Genomic DNA, 18,327 nt, shown 5'->3' with positions numbered 1-18,327 from the left:
GAGTCCTCCTCTTCTTTCTCTGTTTCCAACCCGTTGATAGTGAGCAGGCGAGTAGGCGTCTTGCAGAGTGTGTCGTGACGCCTCACTTTGGGGCCTGCCTGAAAGGCCTCCCATGGCAATTATTTTATGAAATGCTTCTACAGTGGTACCTCGGGTTAAGTACAGTGGTACCTCGCAAGACGAATGCCTCGCAAGACGAAAAACTCGCAAGACGAAAGAGTTTTTTGTTTTTTGAGTTGCTTCGCAAGACGAATTTACCTATGGGCTTGCTTCGCAAGACGAAAACGTCTTGCGCATTCGCCAATGCATTCCTATGGGAACACGTCAATGCATTTCCTATGGGAAACCGTGCTTCGCAAGACGAAAAATTCACAAGAGCATAAAATACGGTGTTTAATTCGTTCCGGAGGTCCGTACTTAACCTGAAACTGTCCTTAACCAGAAGCACCCCTTTAGCTGCTGCTGCTGCTGTGCCGCTGGAGCACGATTTCTGTTCTCATCCTGAAGCAAAGTTCTTAACCCGAGGTACTAGTTCTGGGTTAGCGGAGTCTGTAACCTGAAGCGTCTGTAATCCGAGGTACCACTGTAAAATGGTCTGCATGAGGGGCTGCATCCATTGTTGGCTTTCCTCAAAACAGATCCATTGAAATGAATGAACATTGGTAACAAGGGTCCATTAATTCCAGTGAGTCTATTCTGAACAAAAATCGGTTGGCTGCAATCCTTGGTGGGCACAAAGACTTTTGTGGTGGCGTTTTTTCAAAAGTAAAAATAAAATTGGGTTGTGTTTAATGTGGACATAGTTCTTCATGAGGTTTTAAAAACTAAATTTTTTGAACAAGGACAAGCACAGCTCCTCATAGAATACTCTGCAGTTTTATTTTTATTTTTGCAACGTAACCTTGAAGCGTACCCAAGAACACACCACCGGATTTTCTGGCAACTTGCTTTGCTTCTTCTAAAATATGTTTGAGGGAAAACCTCAAAACAGGATGGAGTGTGTGGTTGGATTCTGTTTACTGTCCGGTTACCTGCTCTGAGCAGTTGATAGTTTAGTTGCTCATCCTGCCCTGATAGACCTCCTTGCCAAAGTTGTTCTGTTCAAAGCAAAACCTGTTCTTGAGTGTTTCAGAATTGGTTTTCAAGCGACCTTGACTGTTTGTCACAGAAAGGCACCTTGCGTTAGCCGGTTCACTTCTAAGTAGTATCAACAGGTGCTAGATTTGGCTAAACTGCAGCCGACCCATTGCGCTCTGGGGCGGATTTGACAGGTATCGGACTCCCCACCCTCCACCCCCATTCATTCACAAAATGTTCCCGTCCAGTTGTCTGACTTTCAGACAGTTTTGCGTCAGATTCCAACCCCCACCTCCCGAATCACTCGGGGCAAGTGGCTGTTAACTTGCCGAGATATGGCGATAGCTTGTGTACCCATAACAAACACGCTGAGGGGTTGTAGAGTGGGTTTTTAAATGACTGGATGTTGACTGTAACCAACATTAGTGTGCTTCTCGTTCTCTCTGTCCAACCCCCCCAACCCCATAGCGAGAGTTAGCTAGGCAGGAAGCAATGTGGGTGCCTTGCATCCGTCTGCATTGCAACAGTATACCTCTTATGCAAAATACCAAACGAGGCAGGAAACTGCTTCGCTCGGCTGTCTCAGCGCTTTGCGGATACTTCCAGTCCCCGGCTTTTCCCTGCCTGCGGTTGTGTTTTCTCCCCACTGCTGCTAGTGAAAGCAGAGGCCGTGCGTGGACAAAGAGAGAGGAGCAGACTAGAAGAGGTAAGAGCAAAGACATGCTAAGCTAAGTGGGGGATCAGGGATCTACGGTGGCTTTCTAGCTGGATAGAGGAAGTGGAGGGAGGAAAGTTTTCTTCCCTCTCTCCTGATGCTAGAAAATGTGGACGTCCAACAAAGCTCAGGGTTGGAAGTTTTGGTGGAACTCGCTCTCACAGGAGGCAGTCATGGCCACCAAGCTGGGTGGCTTTGAAAGAGGATTAGACAGTTCATGGAGGAGAGGGTTCTACGTGGCTGTGATTGATAGCTGCACTGGAGGAAGCAATGCTTCAGAGAAGCGGACACGGAGCAATGGATCCAAACTTCAAGAAAGAAGATTCCACCTAAACATTAGGAAGAACTTCCTGACAGTGGAATTTGCTGCCAAGGAGTGTGGTGGAGTCTCCTTCTTTGGAGGTCTTTAAGCAGAGGCTTGACAACCATATGTCATGAGTGCTCTGATGGTGTTTCCTGCTTGGCAGGGGGTTGGACTCGATGGCCCTTGTGGTCTCTTCCAACTTTATGATTCTATTCTATGATTCTATGAATGCCAGTCATTGGAAACTGCAGGAGGGGAGATTCCTGCCCTTGTGCTCTGAGAATTTCCCACAGGGATCTGGTCGACCAGGTCAGAACATGATGCTGGATTCAAGGGGCCACTAGCCTGATCCAGCAGGGCTGTTGTTGTGCCCGTATATTCTTATGAATATATATTCTGCATCCATCTTCATAATAATACAGTGGTACCTCGTTTTTTGCTAGGGATGCAGGTGGCGCTGTGAGTTAAACCACAGAGCCTAGGACTTGCCGATCAGAAGGTCGGCGGTTCGAATCCCCGCGACGGGGTGAGCTCCCATTGCTCGGTCCCTGCTCCTGCCAACCTAGCAGTTCGAAAGCACGTCAAAGTGCAAGTAGATAAATAGGTACCGCTCCGGCGGGAAGGTAAACGGCGTTTCCGTGCACTGCTCTGGTTCGCCAGAAGTGGCTTAGTCATGCTGGCCACATGACCCGGAAGCTGTACGCCGGCTCCCTCGGCCAATAAAGCGAGATGAGCGCCACAACCCCAGAGTCGGCCACAACTGGACCTAATGGTCAGGATTCCCTTTACCTTTTATCTTGGTTTTTGAACATCTCGGAAGCCAAACGTTTTGGTTTTCGGACACTGAAAACCCGGAAGGAATTGCTTCCATTTTCAAATGCTTTCCGGAAGTCGGAACAGCTTTCGCTGTGTGTTTTTCACTTTTCTCAATTGACTTTGCCAAACGCCCTTTACCCCTCGGTTGTCGAACGTTTTGGAAGTCGAATGGTCTTCCGGAACGGATTACGTTTGACAACCGAGGTACTGCTGTAATTTATTTAGCAGAGATTTATCACATTTTGGACCCCAACTTCTTTCTGAAATGTCCAGTGCAGGGCACATGGAAGTTAAAACATCATCATCATCATCATCATCAATAATTTATTATTTCTACCCCACCGATCCAGCTGGGTTTCCCCAGCCACTCTGGGCGGCGTCCAACAAAAGATTAAAAATACATTAAAACATCAGTCATTAAAAACTTCCCTAAACATAGCTAAAGGAAGCTTTCTATGTTTTAGATAGACCATTGACCCACTTAGTTCAGTGTTGCCTACACTGACTGGCAGCAGCTGTCCAGAGTTTTTGGCCCTACCTGGTGATGCTGCCAGTGGGGAATGGAACTGGCACCTTCTGCATCCCAGGCGGTTGTTCTGTCACTAAGTTGTCCAACATCTCTATGAGCTAGGATAATACTCTCGTCTCCAACTTACATATGCGGGCTGGGGGCTTAGGGGGTGGATTCCCAAAGGTTTGAGCTGAGAGTTTTCCTTAGGGTTTCCCAGCTCACAGATAGCAAGAACATAAGACATGCCATACTGGATCGAACCAAAGGTCCCTCTTTTGTCCAATGTCCTGGTTCCACACGTGCTCAGCTGATTGCCTCTGGGAAGTGTTATGAGCAAAGCAGTAGCCTCTTGGTGCCTGGCATTCAGGGATATACTTCCCCTGCAGCTGGAGGTTCCATTTAGCCGTCATGACTCATAGCAGCTGCTGGGCTTCTTTCTCTGTGGATCTGTAGAATCTTCTAACTGTTGTGTGAAGAAGCCCATCCTTTTGTCTGCCCTGAATCTCCTTCTATTCAGCTTCATTGGATGATGTCTTTTGGCTCTAGTATTACAGGACAGGGATGCGGGTGGCGCTGTGGGTTAAACCGCAGAGCCTAGGACTTGCTGATCAGAAGGTTGGCAGTTCGAATCCCCGCGACGGGCTTAGCTCCTGTTGCTCGGTCCCTGCTCCTGCCAACATAGCAGTTCGAAAGGACATCAAAGTGCAAGTAGATAAGTAGGTACTGCTCTGGCGGGAAGATAAACGGCATTTCCGTGCGCTGCTCTGGTTCGCCAGAAGCGGCTTAGTCATGCTGGCCACATGACCCGGAAGCTGTACGCCGGCTCCCTCGGCCAATAAAGCGAGATGAGCGCCGCAACCACAGAGTCGGCCACGACTGGACCTAGTGGTCAGGGGTCCCTTTACCTTTTTATATGCTATATGGTAATTTATGGACCTAATAGGTATCTAAAGCCATTTGCACATGTTGCCATGCAACCCGTCCATGCAGAATGTAGGCACCCTATATATAGAATGAGCAAACCAGTGATATTTAAGGGAGCAGGCTAGCAGGCTGCTAGCCATTACTTACATCATAGGAGCCTACACAACACAAAACACTGTTGCTGTTTGTAGGTTTTATTTCATTTGTCTTTTATCTTATATTTTGGAAATGTACATCCAGGGGTTTTTTTCCCCTTAAATTTTTTGGGGGACCCCAAGAGAGTGGGTCCCTAAGCTGTAGCTTGTTTAGCTTCTACGTGAATCCGGCGCTGCTTGCAGTGGCCAACCAGATGGGAACCCAGTGGGAAAGTAGGCAGCAGAACATGAGCACAAGAGGCCTCTCCATAGCTGTCAACTTTCAGATTTGGAAATAAGGGATCAGCAGCCTCACCTGTCCCAGGGACAGTCTACGGCAGTGTTCCCCAACCTTGGGCCTCCAGCTGTTTTTGGACTACAACTCCCATCATCCCTCGCTAGCAAGAGCAGTGGTCAAGGATGATGGGAATTGTAGTCCAAAAACAGCTGGAGGCCCAAGGTTGGGGAACACTGGTCTACGGGATATCTAACAACGGCGCTGGAATAAGGGAATTTCCTGCCAAAAGAGGGAAGGTTGACAGCTATGGCCCTATCCACTGAGTGGGTCTATAGGGAAGGAGGCAGCCTTTCAGCTAATTCAGGGCCAAGTCTCTCGGGGCTTCAAACCCCTTGAATTGGGGCTGGAAACCACCTGGCAAGAAAAGCAGCTGCCTTGATACAAAGGCCATTTTTGTTCTTGGGGATCCCCAGCCCAGTAATCTGGCTGCTGCATTTAGAAGCAGCTGAAGTTTCTGAGTCATCTTCAGAGCATGTCACAATGACCCAGACTGGAAGTTATCAGAGCACTGTGGCCAAAGCATCTATGCCCAGTTTTAGCCGATGAACCAGGCAGCTCCTTGTCACCTGAGCCCTCCGGGCGCAGTGATGGATCCCATGAATGCTCTGTGGTGGTTTTATGAACAAAAATAGATCCAGAGAAGCAGAATTTCTAGAGCACTGGACAGGAGGTGGAACTTGATGTCCTCCAGATGTTATTGGCCTACACCTTCCATCCTCCTTGTCTATTTCCCATGACACCTGGAGCGGAAGGAAGTTTCAATCCAGCAACATCTGGAGGACTGCAGGTTCCCTGTCCACCTAGACCAGCCTCCCGCTTCCATAAGTGCCTGGTTAGTTGCCTCCAGGCAGTGGCGTAGCGTGGGTTGTCAGCACCTGGGGCAAGGCAAGTAATTTGCGCCCCCCCCCAACTGCACTGTCCCTCCCCCAGATAGTCCCTCGCTCTCTCTCCGCACCGCACGCCTGGCACCCTCCCCTCCACAGTGGGCGGCGACCCGGCGGCTCGGATTGGATTCGCACAGCCAGCACTGCAGTGAGAGAGAGTGAGTGAGCCAGGTAGGGGCAGAGAGCTGCGAGTGCGAGCGCCTCCCCCAGATGTTGCGCCCGGTGCGGCCGGCCCCCCCTGCACCCCCCACGCTATGCCACTGCCTCCAGGAAGTCTACAAATAGTGCCTGAACCCCATCCTGTTCTTTGTCCCTGGTGCTTGATAGTCAACAACATTGTTTGGGGTAGTGAATTGTCCCCCAGGACCATCTATCTAAGGCTCTTGGCTCCATTCTAACCAGTCAGGTGAGAGTGATTCAACAAGGAAAGCAAGCTGATCCTTGTTGATCTTGCTTATCTGGCCAGTGTGAACATTAGCAAACCATGTAAGCTGTTAAAAGAAGTCCAGGATATGATCAGTGGGGCACATTCTGAGTTGGTCTGCAAAGTTGTTTGCTGCCTCTTAGAATCATAGAATCATAGAGTTGGAGGAGACCACAAGGGCCATCGAGTCCAACCCCCTGCCAAGCAGGAAACACCATCAGAGCACTCCTGACATATGGTTGTCAAGCCTCTGCTTAAAGACCTCCAAAGAAGGAGACTCCACCACACTCCTTGACAGCAAATTCCACTGTCGAAGAGCTCTTGCTGTCAGGAAGTTCTTCCTAATGTTTAGGTGGAATCTACTTTCTTGTAGTTTGGATCCATTGCTCCGTGTCCGCTTCTCTGGATGCTTTACGATGCAGCACAATGCTATCTCTGCCTGCTCAGAAGTAAATCCTGTTGGATTTGGTGGGGCAGACTTCACGGGATGTGAGGCTAGGACTTTGGCTTGCACTGCTACAATGCGCTCTACGTGGGGCTACCTTTGAAGGTGACCGGATACTACAATTAATCCAGAATGCGGCAGCTAGACTGGTGACTGGGAGCGGCCGCCGAGACCATATAACACTAGTCTTGAAAGACCTACACTGGCTCCCAGTACATTTCCGAGCACATTTCAAAGTGTTGGTGCTGACCTTTAAAGCCCTAAACGGCCTCGGTCCAGTACACCTGAAGGAGCGTCTCCACCTCCATCGTTCTGCCCAGACACTGAGGTCCAGCACTGAGGGCCTTCTGGCGGTTCCCTCCCTGCAAGAAGTGAGTTTACAGGCAACCAGGCAGAGGGCCTTCTTGGCAGTGGCACCCGCCCTGTGGAACGCCCTCCCAACAGATGTCAAAATAACTACCAAACTTTAAGAAGACATCTAAAGGCAGCCCTGTTTAGGGAAGCTTTTAATGTTGTATTTTAGTGTTTTGTTGGAAGCCGCCCAGAGTGGCTGGGGGGAGCCTGCCAGATGATCGAGGTATAAATAATAAATTATTATTATTATTATTATTATTATTAGGCCTTAGCCTTTGGCACTGCAGCCTTTGAGGCTGTGCAGGAGGAATTCTTCATTTCCCCTGCGATGCGCCACCGAGAGCATGGCATGGCTTTTAAGTGGAGGCCTTCTCCAGATTGCGACACTGTGGCCCTCTGGCAGCTGGCCTTGTGTCATAGCAAAGAGCTTCAGCTGTCAGCTGGGGAAAGTCCCCGGTTTCATTTGTCTCGAATTCAAAGTCACAAGCCTTTGACCTGAAATGAAAATGAAGTCTCAGGAAACGTGGGAGTGGGAGAGCAAAGCGTCTCTTTTGCCTTCAGAAGGCACCAGGCGCAACCCCTGAAGTCAGTCAGGGTTGCCATTATGAAACTAGATGGATCCATGCTCTGGCTTGGTATCAAGATCTGTCAACTGCTGTTACCCAGGCACGGTATCCGGTTTCCGGGGAGAGGATTGGGGTGCCCAAGTCCTGGTTGTGGACTTCGTGGCAGCATCTTGTTGGCTGCTTTGGCAAGCCAGACACTGGATTAGAAGATGGCCCTTTGGTCGGATCCAGCAACCTGACTATTCTGATATTCTTATGCCTGCATGCTCCCATTTGCTTGCCTTGAAACCTTATTCCTTTGTCTCCTCACCCTTCCATGACCATCCACCCTGGTACCTCGGGTTACATACGCTTCAGGTTACATACACTTCAGGTTACACACTCCACTAAGCCAGAAATAGTGCTTGAGGTTAAGAACTTTGCTTCAGGATAAAAACAGAAATCGGGCTCTGGCAGCGCGGCGGCAGCAGGAGGCCCCATTAGCTAAAGTGGTGCTTCAGGTTAAGAACAGTTTCAGGTTAAGAACGGACCTCTGGAACGAATTAAGTACTTAACCCGAGGTACCACTGTACTACTTGAAAGTAAGAAAAGCTCTAAGCAGTTTACAAAATTACAATTCCCCCCTGGAGTGGTTTAACACAATCACTCTTTCCAAGGTACTTTGAGAATTGCAGCTCAGACAGAGGAATTGGGGTCTCCTGACAACTCTCAGCACCCTGTAGTTCCCAGGATTTGGAGCAGGGGGGTGACTGTTTAAAGTGGTACCATAGGGCTTTAAATGTACAGTGGTGCCTCGCAAGACGAAAAGAATCCGTTCCGCGAGTCTCTTCGTCTTGCGGTTTTTTTCGTCTTGCGAAGCAAGCCCATTAGCGGATTAGCGCTATTAGCGGTTTAGCGGCTATTAGTGGCTATTAAAGGCTTAAGGGATTAGCGGATTAGCTGCTAAAAGGCTATTAGCGGCTATTAAAGGCTTAAGGGATTAGCGGATTAGCTGCTAAAAGGCTATTAGCGGCTTAGATCTGCTGATAAGCGGCTTAGATCAGCTGTTCAGTGGCTTAGCGAACAGCTGTTAAGCGGCTTAGGGGCTTGGGAAAAAGGCTGGGAGGGGAAAAAAAACCCCAGGAATCGCAAGACATTTTCATCTTGCGAAGCAAGCCCATAGCAAATTTGTTTTGCGAAGCACCTCCAAAACGGAAAACCCTTTCGTCTAGCGGGTTTTCCGTCTTGCGAGGCATTCGTCTTGCGGGGTACCACTGTATGGTGCTGAAGGGACCAGGAAGCTACTTTCTACCAAGTTGAGCTATTACCCCAAACCGCTGCTCTGTCCCAGCTCCTGCCAACCTAGCAGTTCGAAAGCACACCAGTGCAAGTAGATAAACAGATACTGCTGTGGCGGGAAGGTAAACGACATATCCATGCACTCTGGCACTCACCACGGTGTCCCATCATTCCAGAAGCGGTTTAGTCCTGCTGGCCACATGACCCGGAAAGCTGTCTGTGGACAAACGGCGGTTCCCTTGGCCTGAAAGCGAGATGAGCGCCGCAACCCCATAGTTGCCTTTGACTGGACTTAACCGTCCAGGGGTCCTTTACCTTTACCTTACCCCAGTGCTCTTCCCAGTCTCTATCAATGAGGCTCTTGAGGCCTCTTTCGACCTCTCTCCCAGCCCTGGTACCCAAGATCCTTTTAAATGGAGGTGTCAGGAATTAAACATGGACTTTCTCCAAGGTGCTCTACTCATGAGCCTATGTCCCCTTCCTCCGATTTCTTTTATCCCGTCAGCCACTGCAGCCTTAAAGGCTAGAAACTTCTTTTACAGGGGAGGGGAATTCTTAGGATGCTGAATGTTGCCCTTGTGTGGTGGGATAGCAAAAGACACGCATGATAAACGGTGTCCACCAGGAGCAACTCCGCACAGGGCAGGTAACAAAACATAGGGCATTGGGTTGGTCCCAGGAACACCCCAGTGTGGTGTAGGGGTTAAGAGTGGTGGACTCGTAATCTGGTGAACCGGGTTCGCATCTCCGCTCCTCCACATGCAGCTGCTGGGTGACCTTGGGCCAGTCACACTTCTTTGAAGTCTCTCAGCCCCACTCACCTCACAGAGCGTATGTTGTGGGGGAGGAAGGGAAAGGAGAATGTTAGCCACTTTGAGACTCCTTCGGGTAGTGATAAAGCGGGATATCAAATCCAAACTCTTCTTCTTCTTCTTCTTAACCAAACAGTGGTTCTGAATCTACCTCTTCAACCACGAGGCCTAGGAACTTGCTGGTTGTTTTTAAATGCTGCTTACTCCAAGGGTGCTTCAGATATTTCCAAACTCTGAATGGGGAAGTTGGTATCATTCCCCCACACACAATCCAGACCATTTTTTTAAATAGTCTTGTACTGTGAGATCACATGTTTCTTCTTCTTCTTCTTATCCTTTGGTATTGTCATTCCTTAGAGGAAGTCCAGCTGTCGTCTTCTCAGGCAGTGATGCTCTCAAGCTTTCCTTCCAGTGTGTTTCTACAGGGTGATGCCCATTTGAGCTGCCACCATGTCTATGTACCTGAAGCATTTCACCGTGGTGGGGGACGATCCTGCTCAGTGGAACAATGACTACAGGAAATGGGAGGAAGAGGAGATGGAAGAGGAAGCAAAGACCCCTGAGACGGCCGTCAAAATCGACTCTTCTCCCAGGACTCCCACCTTCCGGGAGGTGATGAAGAAGTTGTTCCAGTCACACAAATTTCAGGTACGTGGCAGGTACCTGCTCTTATGTGCATGGAAACATTGGTGGCCGGGAGACTCAGTGTTGTATATGGAGTGCCCAGCTTTGAAGGTAAAGAAGATGGAGGCCTCTAGGGTTAAATTGGTGACCATGAATGAACCAGTCATTGTCACCAGCAGGAGCAATTGAACTCCCTGTCAATTTGGGGTCTCCAAATACTTTGTGCGCTTTCCTGGTAATCACAATTTTTTTTGTTCTTGGGGTGCTCCTTTTCCTCAAAGGTACTACAGTGGTACCTTGGGTGACATACACTTCAGGTTACATACGCTTCAGGTTACAGACTCCGCTAACCCAGAAATAGTGCTTCAGGTTAAGAACTTTGCTTCAGGATGAGAACAGAAATCGTGCTCCGGCAGCAGCAGGAGGCCCCATTAGCTAAAGTGGTGCTTCAGGTTAAGAACAGTTTCAGATTAACTATGGACCTCCAGAACGAATTAAGTACTTAACCTGAGCTACCACTGTACAAGCATGTTTGGAGCAGCAATAAAACACACTTTTTCCATATCACATTTTCTAATCACCTTCTTAAAGGATGACACCGAACTTCAAAGTTTAAAATTTGGCTCATAATTATAATTTAAGAAGGAATTACTTTTATGACACGTGTTTTGCAAATATGTGAAATTCAAAGCACGTACTTTCCTCCTTATGTTGAATTAGTGTGGTCAATCACTTTGTCCCAGATGGGTCAGGGAGATGGTTGCCCTCCATGCAAAGCCTAGAGTTGCAGCCACCTGAGATATGCCGGGCAAATTGTGCATCGTATTTGCCATGTCCTTTGGGAGAGTGCCAGGGAGGAGTCTGTAGAAAGTGCTGGCTTGCACCCACAGACTTTACGCTAAGAGAGTAGAGCTTGGGGAAGGAGAACTTGAGGAAGAGGCTTGGGGGGGTAAGTTGCAAGGCTGGAGATCATGCGGTTAGAAAAAGAGGGCCGGAATTGGGTAGTTAGAAAGATACTGTACTTTTTGCTCTATAAGATGCACCAGACCACAAGACACACCTAGTTTTTGGAGGAGGAAAACAAGAAAAAAAATATTCTGAATCCCAGAAGCCAGAACAGCAAGAGGGATTGCTGCGCAGTGAAAGCAGCGATCCCTCTTGCTGTTTTGGCTTCTGGGATAGCTGTGCAGCCTGCATTCGCTCCATAAGATGCACACACATTTCCCCTTCCTTTTTAGGAGGGGGAAAGTGAGTCCTATAGAGCAAAAAATACGGTAGTTGTTAGATAATTCTTAGACAGCTATTAGAAAGATAGCTGAGAGTTGTTTGATCCAGTGTTTTGTCTGGATCTTGTGATCCCCATCCTAGATTCTTGTTCACTCAATCCCTGTGGCTTCATCAGTCACAGTCACTTCACCTCCTTTTACAAGACTTTGTGTGTAAAAATCAGTGGATCCTGTCAGTTCCCTGCTGGTAACCTATGAGACCAAAATCTGTGTACAGTGGTACCTCAGGTTACATACGTTTCAGGTTACAGACTCCGCTAACCCAGAAATAGTGCTTCAGGTTAAGAACTTTGCTTCAGGATGAGAACAGAAATCGTGCTCCGGTGGTGCGGCAGGGCTATTTTCCAACTAATGTACAAACTAATTTTGGTCAACGTTGAATTTTTGATTCAGTATAACTTTTTGTAATTTCACAAACTCTCCCCTCAACCTAATTTCCCATTCGCCTTCCTCCATTCTGGGAAAGTCATTTAGTCTAGGAAGACAGGGAACGGGGTGCATCTAGATCAGATCTAGATCAGATCTAGATCAGATCTAGATCAGATCTAGATCAGATCTAGATGCACCTTCTCTGCTTCTCTGGGTGGCAGCGAGTTGGGCAGGCTTCTCTGGGTGCCCCAGCAGAGCTCCTTGCCCTGGGCATAAGGGACTGGGGAGCACTGGTACAGCTCCTTGCCAATGGCACAAGGAGGCCTAGGTATGTATCTACCAGGGAATGAATGCGGTTCTTCAAACCAAATCTGAGAGCCGTCTTTCCTATTGGGCTTACTGGCGCGTTGTGCCAGGGCGCTGGCCTCTTAGGGGCACCCCAGTGAGTGGAGGAGCTGCGCAGCTTTGCCGGCGGCCTCCCCTTTCCCTGCACACCTGCCAGCTGTGCCTCGTCAACCATATGGCTGGTGGGCGTGCAGCTTGCCTCTCAAGCCTCCACGGGAGGAGAGCAATCACTGCAGAGGCTTAGAATGGAAGCCATGCCCCACCAACTATATGGCTGGTGGGTGTGCAACAAGGCCTGAGGGACAGTGGACCGGCCCCCTGCTGAAAAAGTTTGCTGACCCCTGCACTAGACAGTGAGCTGCCCAAGGCCAAGTTATTCTCTAGGTCTCCTTGGTGCAGAGCCTAATGGTCTACACCACCATACTTGAGCCACAGCTTTTGCCTCATCTCAGCTGCCACCCAGTGGCGTAGCGTGGGGGGTGCGGGGGGGCCGGCCGCACCGGGCGCAACATCTGGGGGGGTGTGTGCTCGCACTCGCAGCTCTCTGCCCCTACCTGGCTCACTCACTCTCTCTCACTGCAGTGCTGGCTGTGCGAATCCGATCCGAGCTGCCGGGTCGCCGCCCACTGTGGAGGGGAGGGTGCCAGGCGTGTGGTGCGGTGCGGAGAGAGAGCGAGGGACTATCTGGGGGAGGGACAGTGCAGCCGGGGGGGGGCGCAAATTACTTGCCTTGCCCCGGGTTAGGGGGCGCAAATTACTTGCCTTGCCCCGGGTGCTGACAACCCACTCTACGCCACTGCTGCCACCTTTCTTCCACGGCTGATGAACACCAAGCCTTGACTTTGCAATCTTCTGCTTGGCTTCAAAGGTTTGCATATTTATTCTGGTCTGGATTCTTCCTCCCCCAGATCTTAGTTGTCTGCCTGGTTATTTTGGACGCCATACTGGTCCTGGGGGAACTGCTTTTGGACTTGAAAATCATCCACCCTGACAAACACGAGATTGCACCCAAGGTAAAGGCAATAGGGGAGGAATCTGCAAATAAATCATGGTTCGTGTAGACAGTGTGTTGCAATTCTGTGAGGTGTGGAATCCAGCTTCCTCAGAACCGTAACTTCTCATTTTTAAAATAAGCCAGTTGCTAGACCTGTAGAGATGAAGACATATGTGTAGTATAGATTGAAGAGATATGTGTTCTGCCCTTTCTCTGTAAAGCAGATATGGGAAGGTGTGTATGTACATGTGACCCACACATCCCATAGTTTGCTACGGGTTGGTAAAAGGTAAAGGGACCCCTGACCATTAGGTCCAGTCGTGGCCGACTCTGGGGTTGCGGCGCTCATCTCGCTTTACTGGCCGAGGGAGCTGGCGTACAGCTTCCGGGTCATGTGGCCAGCATGACTAAGCCACTTCTGGCGAACCAGAGAAGCGCACGGAAACGCCGTTTAGCTTCCCGCTGGAGTGGTACCTATTTATCTACTTGCACTCTGACGTGCTTTCAAACTGCTAGGTTGGCAGGAGCAGGGACCGAACGACGGGAGCTCACCCCGTCACGGGGATTTGAACCGCCAACCTTCTGATTGGCAAGCCCTAGGCTCTGTGGTTTAACCCACAGTGCCACCCGCATCCCGCTACAGGTTGGAGCCAAGTAGAAATGTATGAACCTGAAATATATCAAATAACCCTATATAAAGATAAAAACTTGACCTGTATAATAAATGAAACATACATTAAAAAAACAGAATCTTAGATCTCAAGGGAGGCCAGAAGGCGTTTTGTAAGTTGAGCAGCCTTCACTGCGAACTTAGCTGCATTAGATGTTGCAGACCTATCTGAACTGGACAATGGATATTTAATCTTATCCATAACCATGAGGGTAGCAAGCAATGCTAAATATGTCTCTGAATCTTTATGCCTAGGTGTTTTGTACAATTCAGAGTATATCGCATAGCGTGTGGAGTTCTCAACGGGGGGCGGGGGGGCTTCCAGAAATGCAAAAAGGGTTGATCTCTGGGGGTTTTCTTGAATCTCTCTTCCAGAAAATTAAGACTTTATAGGGTTGTAAATGCTTTGTGGAGTAAAGGTAGATTTAGCTCCAATAGGTATTTCTCTTCCCCATGCTAGAATCTAAAGCTGGGGAAAGTATTTGAAACTCTGGGTGAAGCGATAGCATCCCTGTGCTGTTCTGCAAACAGATCTTGGAACAGTGCTGTAAATATTGCATCGGCTAGGTTGGATTTCAGCAGCAATAGGGCCACTGGATAAAACCAGTACAGTCGTACCTTGGTTTTTGAACAGCTTAGTTCCCGAATGTTTTGGCTTCTGAATGCTGAAAACCCGGAAGTGACTGTTCTGGTTTGCGAACTATTTTTGGAAGCCAAACGTCCGATGGGGCTTCCGTGGCTTCTGATTGGCTGCAGGAACTTCCTACAGCCAATCAGAAGCCACACTTTGGTTTCCAAATGTTTTGGGAGTTGACCGGACTTCCGTTGGACTTCCAAGGTACGACTGTATATCCAGTATGTTTCCGAGCACAATTCAAAGTGTTGGTGCTGGCCTCGGCCCAGTATCCCTGAAGGAGCGTCTCCACCCCCATCGTTCAGCCCGGACACTGAGGTCCAGCGCCGAGGGCCTTCTGGTGGTTCCCTCATTGCGAGAAGTGAGGTTACAGGGAACCAGGCAGGGGGCCTTCTCGGTAGTGGCACTTGCCCTGTGGATGTCAAGGAAATAAGCAGCTATCCTATTTTTAAAAGACATCTGAAGGCAGTCCTGTTTAGGGAAGTTTTTAATATTTAATGCTGTATTGTTTTTAACACTCTATTGGGAGCCGCTCAGAGTGGCTGGGGAAACTCAGCCAGATGGGCAGGGTATTATTAATAATAATAATGATAATAATAATTTATTATTATTATTAATTATCATCCTCACTCAAAATCTACTGCTTGCTCTCCAGGTGTTGTTAAAAGTGTATTAACTTTTGCCTTGCCCTCTTTGCACCCTGGCAGGTGTTCCACTACCTGAGCCTTAGCATCCTCACCCTCTTTCTGGTGGAAATTTTCTTCAAACTCTTTGTCTACCGGTTAGAGTTCTTCCATCACAAGTTTGAGGTCCTGGATGCCATCGTTGTCATCATCTCATTCGTTCTTGACATTGTCCTTCTCTTCCGGGAGCATGAGTTTGAAGCACTGGGATTACTGATCCTTCTTAGACTGTGGAGAGTGGCCAGGATTATAAATGGTAAATCTTGAGGAATAGATGGATTTTGGTATGGAACCATTCACAGTGCACAGGCACTAATACCCATCCAGGAATTTCTTGAAGAAAGCCATTGTGGTGTAGTGGTTAAGAGCGGTAGACTCGTAATCTGGTGAACCAGGTTCGCTTCCCCGCTCCTCCACATGCAGCTGCTGGGTGACCTTGGGCCAGTCACACTTCTCTGAAGTCTCTCAGCCCCACTCACCTCACAGAGTGTTTGTTGTGGGGGAGGAAGGGAAAGGAGAATGTTAGCCGCTTTGAGACTCCTTTGGGTAGTGATAAAGTGGGATCTCAAATCCAAACTCTTCTACTCTTCTTCATTGTTTGCTGTCCCAAGTATTGCCTGAGCAACAAACTTGCAGCCAGACTTCCTCTTCATCATTTTATTATTCGGCCACAGACCCATTAAAATAGAACAGTTGACAATTTAAAACATTCACTTACAATATGAAGCAAATGACTAAAATATATATTACATAGTACATAGTACAAAGATAAAATTTGAGATACAAATTGCGGTTAGAATCAGTGTACAAGACCTTTGAGTAGAGAACAGGAACTTGGCCATTATCTCTGTTATTAACTTGTTTGTATCAGCCGAGAAATATTCAGAGTACTGTTCCAGTGTCCTTCCAAGGTGCTTCCTTATTTCGGAGCGGGGAATAATCTCTTGTGACCTTCTCTATGAAGATTACATTCAACAAAGACCTGACCCAAAGTTTTGACTACTTCCTATCTCCACAAGGACACAAACAGTCCTCACATGGGATGCCTCTTTGTACTGTAGGAGGGAGGTGGTTAAATTTGGCCCTAGAAAAGGCCTGACGATACTTTGTCAAATGACCTAGATATGTGGCATATCTAGAAAACGCATATCAAACTAAAAAAAAAAAGGGGTAAAGGGACCCCTGACCATTAGGTCCAGTCGTGACCGACTCTGGGGTTGCAGCGCTCATCTCGCTGTATTGGCCGAGGGAGCCGGCGTACAGCTTCCGGGTCATGTGGCCAGCATGACTAGGCTGCTTCTGGCGAACCAGAGCAGCGCACGGAAACGCCGTTTACCTTCCCGCCAGAGTGGTACTTATTTATCTATTTGCACTTTGAGGTGCTTTCGAACTGCTAGGTTGGCAGGAGCTGGGACCGAGCAACGGGAGCTCACCCCGTCGTGGGGATTCGAACCACCAACCTTCTGATTGGCAAGTCCTAGGCTCTGTGGTTTAACCCACAGCGCCACCCGCGCCCCTAAACTAAAAAAATACTAGAGAACAAATTCTATGAGCACATGAGAAAGAATATTGGCAATCAATATCCTTGATCCATTGTTCTAAAATAGATTGTATAGCAGAATTTGATTGTGGGCAGAGGAAGTGCAGCGACTTCTGGATCATTCAAATCCAGCCCCCTCTTTCTGGTATCCTTGACCTCTCGTCCCAGGCCTCCAGGCCCTTCCTAACAGGAGTGCACACTGCTCGTGGCTTTGTCCCACGTGCGCACACACACACTGCCTTGTTTTTACCCTTTCTGCCTCCTCCATCGCCATTCTTCCCTTGGGTCTGCTGAGACTGTTTCCACATATAGGTTCTTGTGACTTAGCCCATAACGCTTGGCTATACCAGTCTGCTTGCAAGGTAACGTAAAGGTAAAGGGACCCCTAACCATTAGGTCCAGTCGTGACAGACTCTGGGGTTGCGGCACTCATCTCGCTTTATTGGCCGAGGGAGCCGGAGTACAGCTTCCGGGTCATGTGGCCAGCATGACTAAGCCGCTTCTGGCGAACCAGAGCAGCGCACGGAAACACCATTTACCTTCCCGCCAGAGTGGTACCTATTTATCTACTTGGACGTGCTTTCGAACTGCTAGGTGGGCAGGAGCAGGGACCGAGCAACGGGAGCTCACCCCATCATGGGGATTCGAACCGCTGACCTTCTGATCGGCAAGTCCTAGGCTCTGTGGTTTAACCCACAGCGCCACCCGCGTCCCAAACCAACAGATATAACTGCTTGCAAACCAACAGATAAAACTGGACCTGCAGCTGGAGGGCCTTGATTCAGCTCCAGCTGCTTCCTCTCCAGCCTCCCTCTCCTCTTTCCGGTGAGAGGAACATCCTAGAGGACAATTGTGAGGATAACCGCTGTAAAGAGCTCGTGAAGGTGATGCCTGGGTCTCAGCCAATAGGGCCTGGCTAACTTTCTTGTCCTCTGTATCCATTCCCCAAGGAATCATCTTGTCGGTGAAAACACGGTCTGAGCAGCAGATGTCCAAGCTGAAGCAAGCCAACCTGCAACTCACCCTAAAGGTCCAGGAGATGGAAGCTAGCTGTGCAGAGAAGGTAAGGCCATATTTTCAGTGGCTGAAGCTCTGATCCAGCTGCATGTAACTGAGTCAGCTTGAAATTAAGTCACAGCAGCAAAGGCACAGGACAGGGAGCAGCTTTAGCAGCCCCACACCCAACCTCATATTTGATGCCAGGCACATGGCGGCGAGTGTGGCTTAGGGAAAGCAGATGCATGTGACAAGTTAGGACATGGACCATGCAGTGGCGTAGCGTGGGGGGTGCAGGGGGCCGGGCGCACCGGGCGCAACATCTGGGGGGGTGGCGCGCTCACACTCGCAGCTCTCTGCCCCCACCTGGCTCACTCACTCTCTCTCACTGCAGTGCTGGCTGTGCGAATCCGATCTGAGCTGCCGGGTTGCCACCCACTGTGGAGGGGAGGATGCCAGGCGTGCGGTGCGGTGCGGAGAGAGAGCGAGGGACTATCTGGGGGGAGGGACAGTGCAGCGGGGGGGGGGGGCGCAAATTACTTGCCTTGCCCCGGGTTAGGGGGCGCAAATTACTTGCCTTGCCCCAGGTGCTGACAACCCACGCAACACCACTGGGACCATGCAATTAAGCTCATGGGCTGGTG

The 18,327-nt window shown here is 49.3% G+C and overlaps 1 protein-coding gene across 3 annotated transcripts in view; it reads left to right on the top strand.

Annotated features, from left to right (window-relative positions):
• HVCN1 (hydrogen voltage gated channel 1) overlaps positions 1 to 18,327 on the top strand; it is a 30,149-nt gene that overhangs the window by 10,699 nt on the left and 1,123 nt on the right. For 2 of the 3 annotated variants that reach the window (XM_083454339.1, XM_083454337.1), the window contains exons 2-5: positions 9,955 to 10,190; positions 13,075 to 13,179; positions 15,172 to 15,403; positions 17,638 to 17,750. In XM_083454339.1, coding sequence (XP_083310465.1) covers positions 9,993 to 10,190; positions 13,075 to 13,179; positions 15,172 to 15,403; positions 17,638 to 17,750 — 648 coding nt within the window. In that variant the 5' untranslated portion in view covers positions 9,955 to 9,992. Of the gene's footprint in view, positions 1 to 612; positions 1,784 to 9,954; positions 10,191 to 13,074; positions 13,180 to 15,171; positions 15,404 to 17,637; positions 17,751 to 18,327 lie in introns of those variants that run through there. The other variant, XM_083454338.1, reaches the window with a different exon arrangement.

This window comes from Podarcis tiliguerta, assembly GCF_965153285.1.
Source record: "Podarcis tiliguerta genome assembly, chromosome: 8".
Taxonomy (NCBI): domain Eukaryota; kingdom Metazoa; phylum Chordata; class Lepidosauria; order Squamata; family Lacertidae; genus Podarcis; species Podarcis tiliguerta.
Note: the sequence above shows the minus strand (reverse complement) of the source record. Positions and strands in the feature narration are given on the sequence as shown.